The 18,102-nt window shown below is 46.6% G+C and overlaps 1 protein-coding gene across 3 annotated transcripts in view; it reads left to right on the top strand.

Moving 5' to 3' along the window:
* Window positions 1–18,102, top strand: part of LOC116951221 (E3 ubiquitin-protein ligase PDZRN3-like) — a 65,460-nt gene that overhangs the window by 7,277 nt on the left and 40,081 nt on the right. For all 3 annotated transcript variants that reach the window (XR_012946566.1, XM_032969708.2, XM_032969707.2), the window contains exons 2-3: window positions 13,919–14,283; window positions 16,250–16,340. Coding sequence is in view for 2 of the 3 variants with exons in the window: in XM_032969708.2 (XP_032825599.1) it covers window positions 13,919–14,283; window positions 16,250–16,340 (456 nt within the window). In the remaining variant the exon portion in view is untranslated. The remainder of the gene's footprint in view (window positions 1–13,918; window positions 14,284–16,249; window positions 16,341–18,102) is intronic.

The raw sequence follows: 18,102 nt of genomic DNA, 5'->3' as shown, positions 1-18,102 counted from the left end.
ATAATATATGTGGCATTGTCTTTGAAACTGATTGGTCCACACCAGAGGCAGCTTTCTTTTGAGCCTCGTCTCAAACGGTGTTAGGCCAAAGGACACCAAAAGGCCCTTTGGCCAGCCTAGTCCCTGGTGTAGACCAATCAGTTTCAACGACAATGCATATATCATCAGAGTATGTTTTTTGTTTGCATTCTGACCACAAACATGAATGCAGACATGATTCCTTGTAAAAGGTTTCAGTTTGGTGTTTTACCATCTTAGCACATGTTTTGTTGCCAGACAAAATGGGGAAAACCTATGATCATATTTTGGTACCGGCAAAGGGAATCCCATGATGGATAACCCAGAATAAAGGTTGTTTTGGGTTAGAGCGCGTAAATATAAATGTGTTGTTAACCCACCACCACCCAACATAGCCAATTGGTCAGGTTCGTCACGTAAACTAAACGCGACAATTAGTTACTAGCTCAGTACAGCAGTGTGTTGGAGACAAAACCCCACAACTTTTACAATTTGAGTACGTCGCTTCGCTGGTGATTACAACCAGCTTCATCAGGCAATTTTCCAGAATTGCAAAAAAAAGGTCTTCCTGCTTCTGGTGTTAGAGTAACGGTGTTGTGATTACTGTGAGCCTATCAGCGGCGAAGGTCAGAGAGGGGTGAATGTAATCCTATATATTACAATGGGATATGTTGTACGTATATATGTATACATGAAGAGGATATCATTATTGTACGGAAGCTTACATGGGCCATGAAGCTGGTTGAGACCACGGTGTAGCACTGTGTATGTATCCTTTTACCGTTGGCTATTCATCACACGTAACGTAGCCAATCTTTTGCTGCCTAGGTAAGCCTCAAATGATCCTCGTGTCCTATGATCGATGACCCCAAATACCCGCAATCACGTCACATCCCGCAAGCCAAGCAAGGTTTTGAGCCTGGACAGTCGTCAGCTGTGACGTGTAAAGCAAATGTTGCAATCATTCACACGCACCAACATTGTGAAACGAACCCCAATGCACAATCGGTTCAGCACGAGCTTGTATAGTGCGCAATCAAAGGCGGATTTCTCCCCTCCCCCCCTACCCCCCCCAAATAAATGAACAAAGGAATCAAACTAAAATATCAGACCAATTCACGCGCGCGCACAACTCGTCAGCGGGCGTCCCCGTCAGCGAAACGAGATCGTGGCTGTGCGTTTGTTCAAACGGGAGTGCTTGGCATGAGGGTGAAGCATTGCTGCTGAACATCTTCCACCATGTGCAGATGCGCGCTGCGCGCTGTTCCGCGAGACTTGCTGCTGCTGACGCCAGTCCCTCCACCGCCCCCATTAGAATGCGTAAGCCACCTCTCTCCGCGGAATGAGAAGCAAGGGGGGGGGGGAGGGCGAGCTGTTGATGCCATTCCCCCCAGTTTGGCCGTGCCGCGAGGCTCGTGCGCATTAACGCAAAGACGTATCGCGTCGTCCCAGTTCGCGGCGGAATTTTTGAGCCGTGGGTATGGGGGAATCGGGTCGCGGCTCCGAGCGGCTGGATAACGACGAACGAGGTCGCGCGTGACGGCGTTGTCGCATCCCTTTTGACGATCGCCCCCCCCCCACCCCCCACCCCCCCCCCCAAATTCGAGCGCTGCGTTCAAAACGAGCGGCCGTAGTCGTTGGGAATATTTGAATGGATGTCCGCCGTGAAATATTATTTATTTGTCCGCGGTGTGCGCGTTTACAATTAAAATTAAAATGTAACGACGTTGAAATGCGCGCACCGAAATGGTATTTGTCAGCCACTGAAGGATATTCTGATTTGTTCTTTTTTTTACGTTTGAATGCTCTGCCTAATGAATTGTGAGCTTGCAAGTAATATTGCACTTTAGAGCGCTGCGTGGAAGCATTAATCATTCTCTGAAACTTAATACCAATAGTGCAAGTCAGCACAAACCCAGAAGTGCAAACTTGCAGCTTTCAAAGCAGCATGTTCAGAGCAACAATGAACCCAAATTTGTAATCATTCATCAAATGAAAGAACAGGCTTTGTCAATAAGTATGCAGATTTTCAAGACTGTCTCAATTTAAGAAGCATAATTTCTAAATAATTTAATTCCTGTTCATTTCCCCCATCAGTACCATGCAAAGCATGAGATTTGGCAATACTACATATTGGTAATCATTTCGCGAATTAAACATTTATGCTCATGTTGATTTTTTTTATCTGCTCATTATTTTACAAATTCAAACATCCCCACTGTTACAGTGCTACAGAAACATACGATGACACAACTAAGTTGCAGTATAATATTTCCTGTATTTATAATTCAAATGTTGCTCATAATGCAAATCATCTGTAACATTTAGATTTTTTTTATACATGTAGGTCTCCGATGCATTCTATTTAATAGCTTAAGTTGTTGTATCCCTTTAAATAAACAATGCACAAAAACACGTACAAATATCCACAATTTGACCAAACAGTCTGATGGGACAATTTCCGTCAGCCAGCACCTTTTCAAGGCACGCCGTTGTCGCCGTTAGTGCCGATGTTCACTTACTCTGCGCCGGGTGTTCGATTCAGGCCTAGTCAACCTAAGGGAAGCACAGGGCAGCGTCTGATGACACCTGCCACTGGCGCGCGACGCAGCTGGGAATGCAACTCGTGTTGCCGGGTGACGGCCTTTCCACACCGCGCATCAATTCGCATGGACAAGGGCGCAAGGCAATTGTTAATTCGGGCAGCAGTGAGATGGCTGTGAACAAAAGAAGTGGCGGAAGCACGTGCCGAATGCCTCCACTGCGAGACGGCGAGGACAGCACGGATTTGAGAACGCACGCAGCCGGCTGAAGGCGTCACACGTCGCAGGAAGGGACGAAGGGCTATGGGCAAACATAGTAACCGAGTGGCAGCCAAGCAATGGGTACGTGTCCGAGAGGAAGACCAGAATCGTGAGAGGCGTTAGGTATGCACGTTGTAATTATTTCGCACCGCACGTAGCCTACCGTGCTAATTGGAGGTGCGGGGGGAAGGACAGCAAACCAAACACAAAAATCAGTTTTGATTTAAAGCTTTCGTGACTGCAGTAATTCATATTCTTAGTTTTTTGTTGTTTCCCTTCAACGTGACTTTACCGAAAAAACTAAGAATACAAAAATCAGTTCTTAAGAAATTTGTTTCCAATCGAGATTAAAACAAAGTGGCTACAGCTCCAGTTGCGTCCTAATATCGGAAGGAAGAGCGTTCCAGACGGCCCCAGAAGGCGCATCTAAAAGCGCCGCGCGATGCGGTGACCACCGTCTCTGTTCGATGTCTCAGCCAAAAGCCGCTGCTGCTGCTGCTGCGAGGAACGACCGGGGTCCACGTGGTGGTGGCGGCTTATGCTCCTTGACGAAGCGACGGCTTGGGTGGAGGGGCACCCCTTCGACCAGCAGTGGATTGACCATGGCCTCAACGACAGCTCCGCTACCTATCAATAAGCGACGCCTCGTGGCCCGTGAGGAGGCTTGCACAGGGATGTCAGGAGTGTTTCTGGGTGTCACCTTCCCGCACCATGAATCACGGCGCCCCCCCCCCAACCCACCCGCAACCCCCACCAACCCCTCGGAATCGCCACACAATTACAGCGGGGCTTTATTTATTGGCTCGGCGGTGAAGCCCTGCTGCAGTTTCCAGAGCCCAGTCACCCCCCACCACCACCACCACCCCCCATGGCTTCGCGGACGACACCAGCCAACTGTACCGTCGTCGCAAGGGGCGGAACGGGTGCAAGGACGCCTCTCCGCGTTCCGTGTTTTTTTATTTTTACGACCGTGTAATTAAGCCGTGATGGAATAAGGAGCACGTATCCCCCTGCTAGAAGCCCCCAGCGGCGAACGCCTTACGGATACGAATTACGCAGCGGCAGAATTAAATTCCTACAAGGATTCCGCGGAAGCTCCTTTCCGATTCCTGCAGAATTGCACGGTGGTTTATTCCAAGGACCAAAATAGAATTTGCGAAGGTCGCATCGGTTTTTTTTAATTTGGTTTGTCCTGCGATGCACGGTTCCATACAGTGTATTGCTCCAGTATCCTTTTTCTCCTCCGCCACACTAATTACGGCATTTACACTCGCTGGATATGTTTTTATATCTACAACAGGCATTGTGTAACACCACCACGTGCAACAACTGATTTTGTTTCGGTAGACATCACTCATCTCAAACAACGCTATGGAATTGTTTACACTCGTGTTTACAGCTCTCTTGATTGGTGTGTATATTAGCAATCTGCTATAAGCATATTTCTTGGGTTGTGTTAGATATCGGCTATACTTTATCTTTCACTTGTTCTCAAGACAAATGCTAAATGAGCGCCCAATTTACATGTGGAGAGCTTCGGTGTTATTCCCTTGTACGCATGGAATTTTCTTCAGACACTCTACTTTCCAGTCGCACTAATGCAATGCCAATAATGTGGCCAAACGTCTCAAACAACGATGAGAAAAAAAAAACTGCCTTCAAACTCAGGCTTTTCTCGGTAAATTTATACTGTAATGTCTCTTTATATATCCTCTATATAAATGTCTCCCTGACACTGGGGTCTGCCAAGGGCATTTAACACGACTCGAACCACAACCTTTTGCCACCCAATATGCGGCTTCAAATCCCATTTGCTTCCACATTGATTGGTGGCTATGTGGAATTGGCACCAGCCGAGTGATTTATATATTTTTATATATATAATACACACAAACCCACATAGGTTGCGCCAGAGTCAGCCAAAGTGAGCTCTCCAAAAGCCAGGACAATTGTCCATCACTGCTGGTGTCAATCAGCATTCATTTAACACAGCGCCTCTTCAGATTCAAGGTGTTCGTGGAATACAGAGATCATTGGGAATCCCGTTCCAGAGGATTGGAGCAGCGTAGGAAAACCAGTGCCTTTCCTCGCAGGCATTGACTCAGGCGCCACGGGGACGAGATGTTAACTACCTTGCCTGTTATGCAGGAGGTCGTGCGTTCGATCCAGTCCCTCGGGCCTGTATATTTGGAGTTTGCATGTTTTTCCCGTGGTTGCGTGGATTTTTTCTCTGGGTCCTTCGGTTTTGCTCCCCATATTTAGAATCTTTGTGCGTTCATAGTATTTGGCTGCTATCAATTTCCACATGATAAGCCACTTCGTTAAGCTATCAATTGTGATGGCCAGGTCGCTTCTAAACAAAGAGCTATATTCGCTCAGTGGGCCTTACCTGGTAAAATAAAACAGTTTAGTTTATACTCTTTGCTTCTTTCGGTAAAGTTTAGTTTTTAGTTAAATTTGGTGGCTGGAGGGGGCGACACGGTTAAGATCAAACCCGAACAGGTGGCATTCCTATGGACAGGTGACATTTCTATGGACAGGTGGCATTCCTATGGACATCTGGCACTCCTGTGGACAGGTGGCATTGCTGTAGACAGGTGGCATTGCTATGGACAGGTGGCATGGCTATGGACAGGTGGAATTCCTTTGGACAGGTGGCATTCCTATGGACAGCTGGCACTCCTGTGGACAGGTGGAATTCCTATGGACAGGTGCCATTCTTATGGCCAGGTGATATTACTATGGACAGATGCCATTCCTATGGACAGATGACATTGCTATGTACAGGTGGCATTGCTATGGACAGGTGGCACTGCTATGGACACGTAGCATTCCAGTGGACAGGTAGCATTCCTATGGACAGGTGGCATTGCTATGGACAGGTGCCATTGCTATGGACAGGTGCCATTGCTATGGACAGGTGCCACTGCTATGGGCAGGTGGCATTGATATAGGCAGGTGGCATTGCAATAGTCAGGTAGCATTCCTGTGAACAGGTGGCATTTCTATGGACAGCTGCCATTCCTATGGACAGGTGGCATTGCTATGGACAGGTGGCATTGCTATGGAAAGGGGGCATTGCTATCCACAGTTAAATGGGGAGCCCTGGAGAATCGGCTTCAGAAATAGGGAGACGCATTACATGTTACGAGTGAGAGAGTGAGGGGACAAAATGAACCAATCGGTAACGTCCGAAGTTGAGAGACTGAGAATTTAGACAATCGAGAGTACAGCAAGTTGTAGGGACGAAGGTGACAAAACAGACTTTAGAAGCTCAAAGCAAGGCTGAGCCTGGATAGTTCTTGAATGGTGACCACCATGCATAGAACAGGTGCAGTCGGCGTTGTGGGCAATAGAGGACAGTGCAGCAACATCTACTGTAGTTCTCCGCTTCCTCCACCTTCACCAACCCGCACTGACCAGCATGGTGAAGTATGTTCAAATAACCTCCGCAACCCACATGGTGTGGGTAAGCCCCCATCCAACATTCGGCTGAAAAATAGGCTGTACGTGTAGGTGATACAATCTCCTTCTAGGCATGTAAGGAACGTCTTCCTTCACTTAACTGGCGACACCACTGACGCTTCCAGCCACTCGATAAAAAGAGCAGCTGTGAGAGTGAATGTGAGAAAGTTGATTGAACCTACTATTGGTTTAATTAAGTTCAGGTCAAGATTGGTCAGAGTACAGGAGATTATTCTCGAGGACCCGCTTTGAACCAATGGAGCTTTTGAGAACAAAGGCTTTGGTAGATTACCGAGTTCAAACAATGGTAATCTTTAAAAAGTCCATGACACTTTAATTGAATTAGTATTGGCCTCTCCTTTTGTCCGAGAAGTGAATAATGTATTTATTTTTTATAACCTGAAAAAATATAAAGTGTTCGCACTGTCATTATTGTACTCTGGATATGCAGTGTACCTTACCAAGTGACAATATTGTATAAATGTTGCAAAAGCCCGCCTGGTATTTAAAACTATAACACATTAATTGCATGGATGATTTATAATGCTGTCTCAGCCTTGCAAGAACATCAATTGGTTAACGCTCATGCTAACTCGCATTTTTAGTGTACAACTTTAATCGTGCTGTTTGTTGTTGGCCACTTGATATTTCAGGCCTTTAAACAGCAGCAGCCGCCATTCACCATTAAGTGGCGGTGATGTCACCTTAGAATTTGTGCCAGGCTAGGTGCACATTGACGCCACGTGAAGTGTCCAATGCTCGCTAAGCGAAGGTCAAGGGACAACCCCAGGTATTATGGGTTAACTTCCGAACATGACGGACACCACCTACCCTCCTCACTGTGCCAACATTCTACTCGTTGTTGTGAGCGCCACTCCTCTGCCCTCTGTTGGTGAAGCGTGACTTCCTCCAACTGCCTAGTATCATCCTTAATAAGCCTCCTCCGGAGGTCGAGCTTGGCACCACTGATGTCAGTCCTTGGCAAATTCACTCAGCTCCACGTAATCCTGTACCGCAACAACCCATCTCCTCTCTAGCCAATGCCAACCAAATTAAAGCTGCTTGGGCATGTGGTGGCTGGGCGGGCACATGGGCTACATGACCCAGCCAACACAACCTCTCCCGCAGGAGGAGCTCATCGATTGGACTGTGTCCACAACTTTCAAGGGTATGTACTCCTCATAAAAGGCAGTCTGTTTAAACCCAAGATGGATCAAGGGCTGCACATTTCACAAGCATAATTGTGGTCAAGAAAGCCCAAAGCTTTATATGGAGTAATGGGCAAGGCACCTTCCACATGGCGTTATACAGATGATGAAAACATAATGCTGCTCGACTGATTCAGAGTGAGACCTCTGCTGCCAAACTGGAACTGGTCATAGGCACACTGCCCAGGTATGGAAACTCCTCCAACTGCTCCACAGCTGCCCCATCACTCATGGGGCGTTTAGGGGATACATAATTAGATTATACTGAGCTGATGGTAAGGCTGATGGTAAGGCATCACATCTTAGTGGCATGCTCCAGCTTCGACAGTAGAGTCTCCAACTACTTATTTAGAATCAACAGCAATTACCTGATAACCAGCATGCATAACATGGTTGATCAATAGCGTGCCATCCCTTGACTGCACCTGGGCATCGATCAGCATCCCATTGTATATGTACAATCTGGAAATTTATCCGGTACAGCCATGGAAAGCTTCTCGAACTATGTGGTTAAAAATATTTTTAGTAATGTAGGAGCCAGAGGACATCCCGTGAAAATAACATAAAAACCACATGCACTCAGCAGAAGGTATGTAATCTTATATTTCCAAATGCTGTCAATAAAGGTAAAATGTTTCATAATGTTGCTTTCAAATGAAATCTCAATTCAGAGTTTGGTTGCCATCATTGCTACAGTGACATAAAATTCGCATAGCATTTGGCAGTGTCCACTGATTAACGTTGGCTTTTATGTTGCTTTATAGATGTTCATGACAAAATTAGATTCATAATTACATGCGAGGGGGGTTAATGTCCCGGCAATAAGAATTAAAATGCATTTCACACGAATATAATATACAGCAGGCAGCGGTCACTTATTAATGCAATCCCGATTAAAGAGTGTGGTGTTATATCTTTGCACTGTAGAGTTGACAGCTTTATGTTGCTGTATATTTTCATTGTTTAAAAGGAAGTGTGGTGCAGCAGTTGTTCCACAGCTCGTGTGCTCTGCTCACCATGTGGAGTTGCTGACCAACTCAGTGTAACGCGCAATAATACAAACACGACTGGCCCCTTGTGTGCACACATTCAGAAAACGTGTTCATCGCTAACGCACCATCTCCAATTTCCATTACAAATGATGCTGATGCTTGCAAATGAAACTACCGAGAAAACAAGATGACGAAGCTGATGATGCTAATGCGCACACAATCGTGCCCGTAATGCAGAAAGTTATTTTCCACAAAACACTTTCGGAAAAGCTAAAACAAAAGAGAGAGGATCGTTATTTGTAAGTGGTCATCACGGAGTATGAATAAATATAAATACATATTTTTGTGCCGGTTCGACATGGCCATTCATAAATGCATCCACGTGGGAAAGCCTCACTGAGGCTCAACATTGTCTCAGGAGGGCCCTGCATTATTTTATTCTATTTATTTTATTTATTTATGTTTACCTACGTGACTTTACCGAAAGAACCAACGAGTATGGATCCTTGCAGTCACGAAAACTTCAAATCTAGAATAAAGGGCCCTGCATTGTGGAATGTCTGACCAATTTCAAGAATACGCAGCCACCTTTAGAAACAAAAAAACGCATTTGTGGTAAAAAGGCATTGCTGCTGTGATGTAATTGGTGACACATTCCAGAGGTTACCGGTTTCCTCTCCCAGGCACAGCAATTGCAACGATGGTGCAACGTTCTTAAACTCCCTCATCTCTGTCAACCCGACAACAACGTGCACGGGCACATTACGGAGCCATGTTTGTCTAAACAGTTCTTTTTTTTTTACAAGAATTCTGGCAAGCATGGAAGAGTAGGCCAAAAGCAGCCTCTCGAGGCGGGTTCTCTAGTGCCACCTTGAGTGGAGGTCCTTCCGCCAAAGGCAATCGCAGAGGCTTGCACGTTTGAAAACGAGACCCCCGAGTCTCAACGGACTCTTACCTGGTTATAAATTAAAGGTCACCTATCTTACACTCGGCGAGAGCACATTCATTTACATTGGCCGCATTGTCTAATGCTGGCGAGTCGCCGCGCCCTCGGGTGCCCCTACTGCCGGTTGATGTATTGGTCGGCACAGCGAGCAAGTGCAGTACAGCAAGCCCCGTATGTAGAGGACACCTCTGGGGGGGGGGGTGGGGGTGGGGGAGGTGTTCGAAATAATGACCCGAAGGGCGCAATAATTGGGTGCCTTGTAAGCCGCGTATTCACGTGTGTGTGTAGCGGGAGGGGGCCCGTTTCAAGGGCACATTCCAGGGCTCCGTGGCACATGTCAGGCCAAAGGGGGAATTGCCAGGAGCGCAGGAAGGGCTCCCGGTCCTAGGCCATTGCATGAACTTCATATTCCAATGGAATCATTAATGCTTAATGAGGTATGGTTATATATTCATCGCGCGGTCTGTAACCCCGAGGAAACGAGAGCACGTGCGTCTCACCCCGAGAGCCAAAGGGCTCCCTCGAGAAGAAGCCACAATACAATAATGCACTGGTGGGAAACCACGGACGTTAGGTAGGCGAATGAAACACGTGCAACCTGGGTGGTGTTTATTGATTTATAAAAGTCTGTCATTGTAACGGGGCATGCAAATAGTTTTGCATCTCCCCCCGGGGGGGGGGAGGGGGGGGGGTGTTTCCACGGAAGGGGAGAGCTTGGGAGCCAGGGCATGTTTATTCACCTTGCACCCACTTATGTTGTAGCGGTCATTTGTGCACGAGTGCTGTTACCAAAAAAAAAAATCTATCCTTATTTACGACTGTATGCATTTTGCCCCATCCAGGGAGGATGTGTTTCGTTTGCTTGCTCACTCCACTGCTGGTGGAAAGAACTCGATTGGAAGTTGTTGTCCAAGAGAGCACCTCGAGTGGCTGTGTTGGGCTACTCTTCCACGTTGGCCAGACGTCTTTCTTTCCCACACTTTACCCCAACGCATATAACCTGCCATTTGGCCTGAATGTGGTGTACCAATTTATTATTACTGGGTGGACAGAGGCGAGGGAGGGAGGGGATCGTTAAATAAATCTGCCCCTTAGTTTCAGCTGCCACACCAGCAGATCGAACCGGTGACCTCCGGAGTACAAGTCTGGTGTGCGAACCGTTACACCGCTAGCTAATTACGTTCATATTAATATCTGAGAGAGTGATCCGCATCCTCAACGAACAGAAGCAAAATAACAAATGGTCATAGGATACAAATGTCCTCTTGTGTGGGCGTTTGGCCACGGTGGCGAAATGTTAACTAGCTCGCCTGGTGTGCAAGAGGTCGTGGGTGCGATCCCGACCCTGACGCCTATTGTATGTCTCTCTCCCCGGGGTCGTGAGGATTTTTCTCCAGGTTCTCCTGGTTTTTTTTCTCTCCACAATTAGAATCAACATGCTTTTAGAGTATTTGGCTGCTTTAAATGTCCACATGATAAGCCACTTAATTGGGCTATCATTTGTGGCCAGGTCGCTTCTAGCTCAGCGGGCCTTACCTGGTAAAATAAAACATAGTTTTTAGATTATTATTTTTTATTAGACATTCAAATTAAACTCCACTGTGCATATTCTCCATCAGCTCTCGATCCTCACACTGACGCACGCTTGCGTGCAGGGATGACGCGCTAAATAATTTACGCCTCATCAGTATTCCAGTGATGATATGCAGTTGGTACATATTCCCAGCTGAGATCTGCATTCACTACCGCCGAGCAAGGAAGCAGGCGCTTACAAGGCCGCCGCTTGTAAAGCCATTAGGAGTGTCGCCAAGGAAAAGGTCAACAGATTCGTGACATCACGTCTACATTGTTAGGAGCACAACCTATGGTGCCCTGTGCTACCTCTGCCCTGATGAATATGTGCCGAGTTATCGCGCACAGCGCGTAAGTGTCAGCGGCGAGGAATCACGCTCGGGATTTGTTTTAATAATTTGCATTTACGAAAAATCGTTTGCACCTGGCGTGAGCTGTGAGAAAATATCACGAGACAGTACGGCCGACAAGACAAACGTTGTGTCGCCGAGGGTTTAAGCAGGAGATTTGGCATCCTAAGTCTTCTCATCGTTCCCCGTTCCTTCTCTCCACCGCTTCTCATTCTGGCCTCAGTTCACGACGAGGTTCTTCACGAGATTCATTCGGCTGTATCGGACGCGGTGACCTCCATTGCACCCTGGTTCCATTTGTCTACGTTTGCTCGGTTGACGATATCAATAAAAAATAATAAAAAACCAGATGGATTATTAAAACCTCAGTGCAGAGATATGGTCTAGTGAGTGCAAACAATTAATTTAAAATCATCGTCGTGATTTGCTGCCCAAACGAGCGTTGAGGCAGTGCTCTCATGCCCGTTTACAACGCCGAGTCGATGGTGACAATTCCACGTTAACATTGGCGGGGTCGAGTCTATTCATAGGGCAACCACTGATGATTTCCCCACAATGGGGTATTCACTTTATAGACCCCTAGGGGGGATGATGGGCTGACTCAAACCCCAACCGAGGTTTTGAACTCGCAAAGCTTCCAGATTGCGAGCCACTTGCTCCACGTACAATAACGGCACGCAGCGCATCTGATGTACACACACCACAGTGACAAACAATTATCCCCACATTCTACAGCCGAAAGTGAAACGTTTCATGGGCGAGCATTACAATGGAATCCTCTGAGCTTCGAGTTTCATGCAATCCTCGAAGATATTTTTAAATCCAACAAGGTAAAAAAAATTGCAAAGATATACCATTTTTTTGGTTATTTATGATGTGATAAATCTTTTGGGATGAGGTTTTTAACACTGGAAAGGAGCTGCGCTGTAACATTTCCTGGCTCAATTCCCCACGTGTTTGGAGTGTCATTCGAAATGTATTTTCAGCGCCTTTATAATACAAAGTGAACGGCTTACAACCTTAAGCATACCACTCTTCCCACAGGCTTTGCCTTGCGATGATTCCACGAGGAATGCATTTTAAACGCGTACTCAAGTTTTTTTATTTTTTCTGCACGCATTCGCAAATTCAATTGAAAAAGATCTCTCCGACGACAAAATTCGCTGGCCCCTGCTCCGCCGCTATCTCGGTAAAGTCCTCCTGCCCGATACAGAAGTCAACGCTGAAAGGGAAATGTCGCTTCGTGTTACCATCGCGATGCGAATGCTCTACGAATGTTCATGCGAATGTCTCTTTGTACGTTGCATCGATGGTGCAACACATTATCAGTGAGGGGTTTATTTATTTTTCAACTTCAACACATCATCAGTGAGGGGTTTATTTATTTTTTTCAGAGCGACGGAAAATAATGCTCCCATTCATTAACCGTACGTGAAATGAGGGGCATTTCTTAAGGGCACATGATTAAAATGCACATTAATAATGCCGGCCAAAAAAAACCGACGTGTAAGTAAGAACAACAGCGATATTAAATGTGAAAGTGCGCCCATGCCCAGCAGTATCCATAGGCTCTCAAGGCGGCATTAATGCCACTGTTAACATTCTCCACAATGACGATAATTGACGATAAAAAAGGGTCCTCGCCTATAAACATAGGGGTATCTCATGAGCATTGGTTCAGGTAAGCCTGACTGCTGATGAGACACCGAATGCCAAACACTGGCCCGGAGTTTGCTTGCATCGAGTCAATGATGCTGACATGATGCGAACTCCCACGAGACTGTGTGGCCGTTGGGGTTGTGCGAAAGAGAAAAAAAAATAAAGAAAATTATATTAACAGTTCGTGTGGAGAGACAAACACGGGGAAAAAACCATGATTTATTTTGCTTTTAAAAAAGCTGCAACGTTGACGCTTAATTGTAATTCGTTTTTGGATTACGCATCACGATGTGAAGCTCGTTCGCCGCAAAATGTCCTTTTCTCCACTCCTACAACCGTTGGCGGCTTCCCACTGAGCGGTGCTGGCAACGGAGATGACGAGAGCCCAACTTCCAGCTGTGTTCAGTGGTCGATGGGCAAAAGGATGAGGAACTCTTTGTGAAAGTTACGGCTTAAAGGGGCGCTGGAGTCGGGCTGTGGTAGCCCTGGTATTCTACTCGCTATACATGAAGGCAGACGCACCTCTCAGAGTCCAGTGGCACCAGGCATGTGGTTTAAGGTGCACACCGCTGCTCCACCCAAGGTGGCATCAATTTGCAAGGCGGCAATATCTTTTACCGACCCCGCAAAAGATGAACGGGCTAAGCTGATCTTGTTGGCTAGGATTTTAACTCCCAATATTTATGGGCCCTAAGCTCCGAGCAATACCCCGGCCCGATAGAATCTGCACGGACAAACAGCCGGTGTCCCCAAATCTTCAAACGAGCGCCGGGCAGCGCCCGTGTGCCCCCCCCCCGCCGGGGATGCTCTGAGCCAACGCTCGAGATTCCCCGGCTAATAATTCACCACCGCCCGGAGAGATGTCCCGCTCCTAATTGCCACCTGGACCCCCTCTCGCCGGCAGGTGAACGGGAAGGACCTGTCTCGCATTAGCCATGAGGAGGCGGTGGAGGCCCTGCGCTCGGCCCGAGAGCCGATCACCATGCAGGTGCGGCGGAAGGCCCCCCTGCGACCCCGAGCCCACGGGGGGTCACAGGCCGCGGTCGGTGGAACGCCAACTGCGACGACGGCGGCGGCGGCGGTGGCGGCGGCGGCGGTCGGGACGACGGCTCCCTCGCCGCGAGCGGACGCCGCCACGCAGACCGAGTGCCCCCCGGTCCCAGAGGGCGGCAAGCCGAGGGAGCAAGCCACGGCCGCCGTGGCAACGGAGACCGCGCCGACCGTCCCCGCGGTGACGCCGGGACCGCGAGCCGCGCAGCCGCCCGACAGGTGAGTGGCTGCGCAGCAGCGGCCGCTGCTCCGGCCCCCGCCACCGGTTGAGTTGTTTTGGTCGGGATGAAAAATGACGAGAGTGGGGTGGGGGTGGGGGGGGGGGGGTCATCTCTCGCTTGTAAGAGTAACCAGGGTGGCCCAAAAGGATGATTAAAGCACGGCGAGCAATGAAGCACATCTAAATGAGAGGGAAAGTTGACCGCATTGTGGGGGACATTGAAATTACTGCGTGAATCAATGACGAAGGAACGGCATTCCCGCAAGTCGGCTCGGACACATTTTCTCAAACTCTTCAGAGTACGATTATGTTCGTGAAACAATAAGCAGATTTAGGAAGATTACGGCACCAGTATATGAACCCTGGGCGGCAGGGTGGCGCTAGTGGTGCCTCACAGCAACAAGAACCTGGCTTTTATTTCCAACTCGGGTGCATTTCTGTGTGGAGTTTGAATGGTCTCCTCCTGTACTGCGTGGGTCTCCAGTTTGCACTCATAGCTGTGATAAAAAAAATAACAACATGTAACTGGTATTGGCAAAAACATCTCAAAGCTGCAAATATCACTTGCAAATTATTAAATGGGGATAACACACAGCAGCAAGCCTCATTGAGACTCAATGAGACTTTCCTAGGTAAACAAGCATCACAACAAAATTATGCTACAGCCATTTTAGAATCTCTCAGGAATTATTGTATTCCACTTGGGCTACCGGAGGTGTGAGGAAAAAATAAATGTATCGCCGCAATGCTCACACTCGGGGAATTGCCTCGGATAGAAATGTCAAGGACGGTTTTTTTCAAAGGTCCCTTCTGTAAGCCTGTCCTTACCCAATTATCTTTCTTCTTGCGGATGGCTGTGTTGAAATAGCAACGATCATAAATCTAAATCGAGGTTTTAGGCACGTCATAGATTTGCTTTTGGTGACACAAAGTGAGGACGTTCCATTCCTCCATCGAAAGATCGAAGGGGAAATTTGTCGATGATGTGTTCTGACTCAATAATACATGAAATTTTCATCAATCGTGTATTTTTTGTGAAACAATGAGATGGCATATTACAAATTATAGGTACGTCGGAATCTATCAATTAATCGACTTAAAGTGATTGTGGGTAGAAACTGACCAATTGCAATGTATTCAAATGATATGCTAATGATGGATTAATTAGAACAAAAATGTACAGCACAAACAGGGCAGTCGAAACAAGGAATAATTTCTTAATCAAATCGTGACCCAAAATTGTGACAATTCATTCAATTACTCAGAGAAGCTGATCGTTGAATGCCTCCGACATTGAGAGAAAGCTCAGATTTGATCATTTAAATTCCCTGCGAGTTAATTTGTGACTGGACTGAGACCATCAACTCGCTGCACTCGATCGCCGAGTTGAATCGCAGGGTCTCAAGAGTATTGGCTCCCTGCGATCCCTTGCCACGTGTCTGTCATATTTGAAAAAACAACACACGCACAAAAGTGGATTTTCATTGAGAAGTGACGATTGTCATTGAGAACGGTGGGTCATTAAAGCCATCTGCTGGGACATGTTTAGAAGGTTCGTTTGCTCAAGAGACGATGTTATACGTTAAAGACGACGCACCCAGTGAGATTGTTTTACGAATTGAAATAAATAAAAAATAAGGATCCATCCTGCAGTATTTTATATTATGTTTACAACAAATTACAGATTTACACGAGAATGTTTAATCTCAATTGGCGTGAGAGGTCCTTTATCCAGCAGTGGATAGACAATGGCTGACGATTGGTAAATGATGATGACAATGATGATATAGAAACACCTTAATTGTCTAGCCTCAGCAGCTGGTGACAATCCAACGCTGCTTAACACTCTTAAGCTATGCATTAAGGGGTTAAACATCTTGAATTAATCATTAAACAATGTTTTGAATACTGATGCGCTTAACGACATGTAAATGCCTCGTGTGTGTCATCTGCTCATCTCTGCAGCCAAATCCTAGCGGAGGAGTGTAACGATGGACAGGAATACTTAACGAGCTTGCAGCAAGAGGCAGAGAGGGCGGCAGAAGTGGAATTTGAGGCAAGTGCTACGCGTCGTACGGCTGAACGGATGCCGAGTGGTGTTCGTGCATTGGTGGTTGAGATTTTTGTTTTATCAATCTCCACCGGGCAATCCTTATTCTCTATGTTATTCTCGTGCTCGGTTGCATTTTCTCTCTGTTTCTATGGCAAGTTTGCCGAGTAAATTACTTATACATTCTAAAATAACACCTGTTGGGTGGCACAGTTGTGGAACGAGCAGCTTGCAATCCAAACGCTGAAATTTAAGTTTCCTGTCGGGGAAATTAATCACCGATTGTTCCCTCTTGGGTAATTAAAGTCAGTAGCAACATTTTTTTTAATGGAAGTTAACAGTGGTTGTCCCGTGGATAAACTTGCCCCTGCCATAGCAATTTCGAATTCCCACAACTAGCTCAGGGCTTAACAGGAAATGATTGCCATCCTATGCTCAAGCTGAGCCGGAAAATCACTTTGACTTTGACCTTGATATATGTTGAATAACAATACAAGGTACGGTATATCTAAAGCCCAACAACTTTATGTTACTCTTGGCACATCCATATTAAATGTTCACAATAATTTGCGTGATTCAAATGTCAAATATGGTCACGTTAAAGTTTGGCCCGAGGATTTTTATGGAAGCTGAATTGCAGAGGCATGAGATATATAAAGGTCAGCACAACACACAGAGCAGATTGATGCCAATGCAAGATCATGGATCTCTGCTTTTGAAGCAAATACATCTTAACAATTTTTTCTGCATAGAAGAACACATTTGGGGGAGTGGTGACACAGCTGTAGGTGTGCTGTACATTGAGCTTTGTGATGTTAGGTCTGCCATTCTTAGGCAGGCCTAACATCAGTGGAAAGTAAACCTGAGTGATTGTTACGATTGCTAGCCACCGACTGTTATTCGATTCCTAGAATTGATTACATTTCCTAATTGGATCATGGGATTGGCAAATCTTGTCTGGGCATTGCATGGGGCCTGGCATTCAGGCAAGAGAAGGCCTATGGGGAATGGCAGGCCTAGTAGATTCTCCATTGAAATATATGGCTGACATTTTAATACTTGCACAAATATTTTTGTTTTTCAATTCAGGATTATTCTTGAACATTCATCACATATTTATATTCTATTATTTATAACCTTGGTAAAATGATCTCATTTGGAAATGTACTTGATTCTAAATTCTGGTCAATACCTGCCAGACAACTGTAATCAAGCCCAAAAGCAATTCGCCAATATCTAACAGCATTAACATTAATTATGCTTCCGATAGATACCCTAACCCGAAAGTTAAACCTTAATAAGCGGGGTGATATTGGTCAGGCCCAGAACACAAACTGCACTCGCGATGAAGAACAGGGGAAACCTCACTCATCTGCCCCAATGTCGTCTGCTAGAGGAGCTCGTGCACAGCTGATGATCAAAGTACTGTCATCGACCGTGCCAGGGCCTGTGCCCACACATGGTCGTTATTGGTGCGACGTGGTTGGTATGTTGGACACTGAATGACGATGACCATTGAATGCATGCATGGCCAATGCCCAGTGCATAGAATTGTCCAAATTTGACCCAGATTCTGGAATGACATTCAGACAACATTGTAAAGCTGGTGGAGGGGGCTGGAGAGCCGAGCTGAGGTTAGCCCAGGTACATCCCTTACCTACATCCGAGCATGCCTGGGATGCATTAATTAATGCCTGGCAGGATCCCAGTTAGAATAACATTCAAATGATAAGAAACGGTCATGTGGGAATAATAGCACACTGAGCTA

This window comes from Petromyzon marinus, chromosome 42 (genome assembly GCF_048934315.1).
Source record: "Petromyzon marinus isolate PM22_M1 ecotype Great Lakes invasive population chromosome 42, UKy_Petmar_22M1.pri1.0, whole genome shotgun sequence".
NCBI classification, from domain to species: Eukaryota; Metazoa; Chordata; class Hyperoartia; order Petromyzontiformes; family Petromyzontidae; genus Petromyzon; species Petromyzon marinus.
The sequence above is the reverse complement of the archived record's forward strand: the minus strand, read 5'-3'. Positions and strand labels throughout refer to the sequence as shown.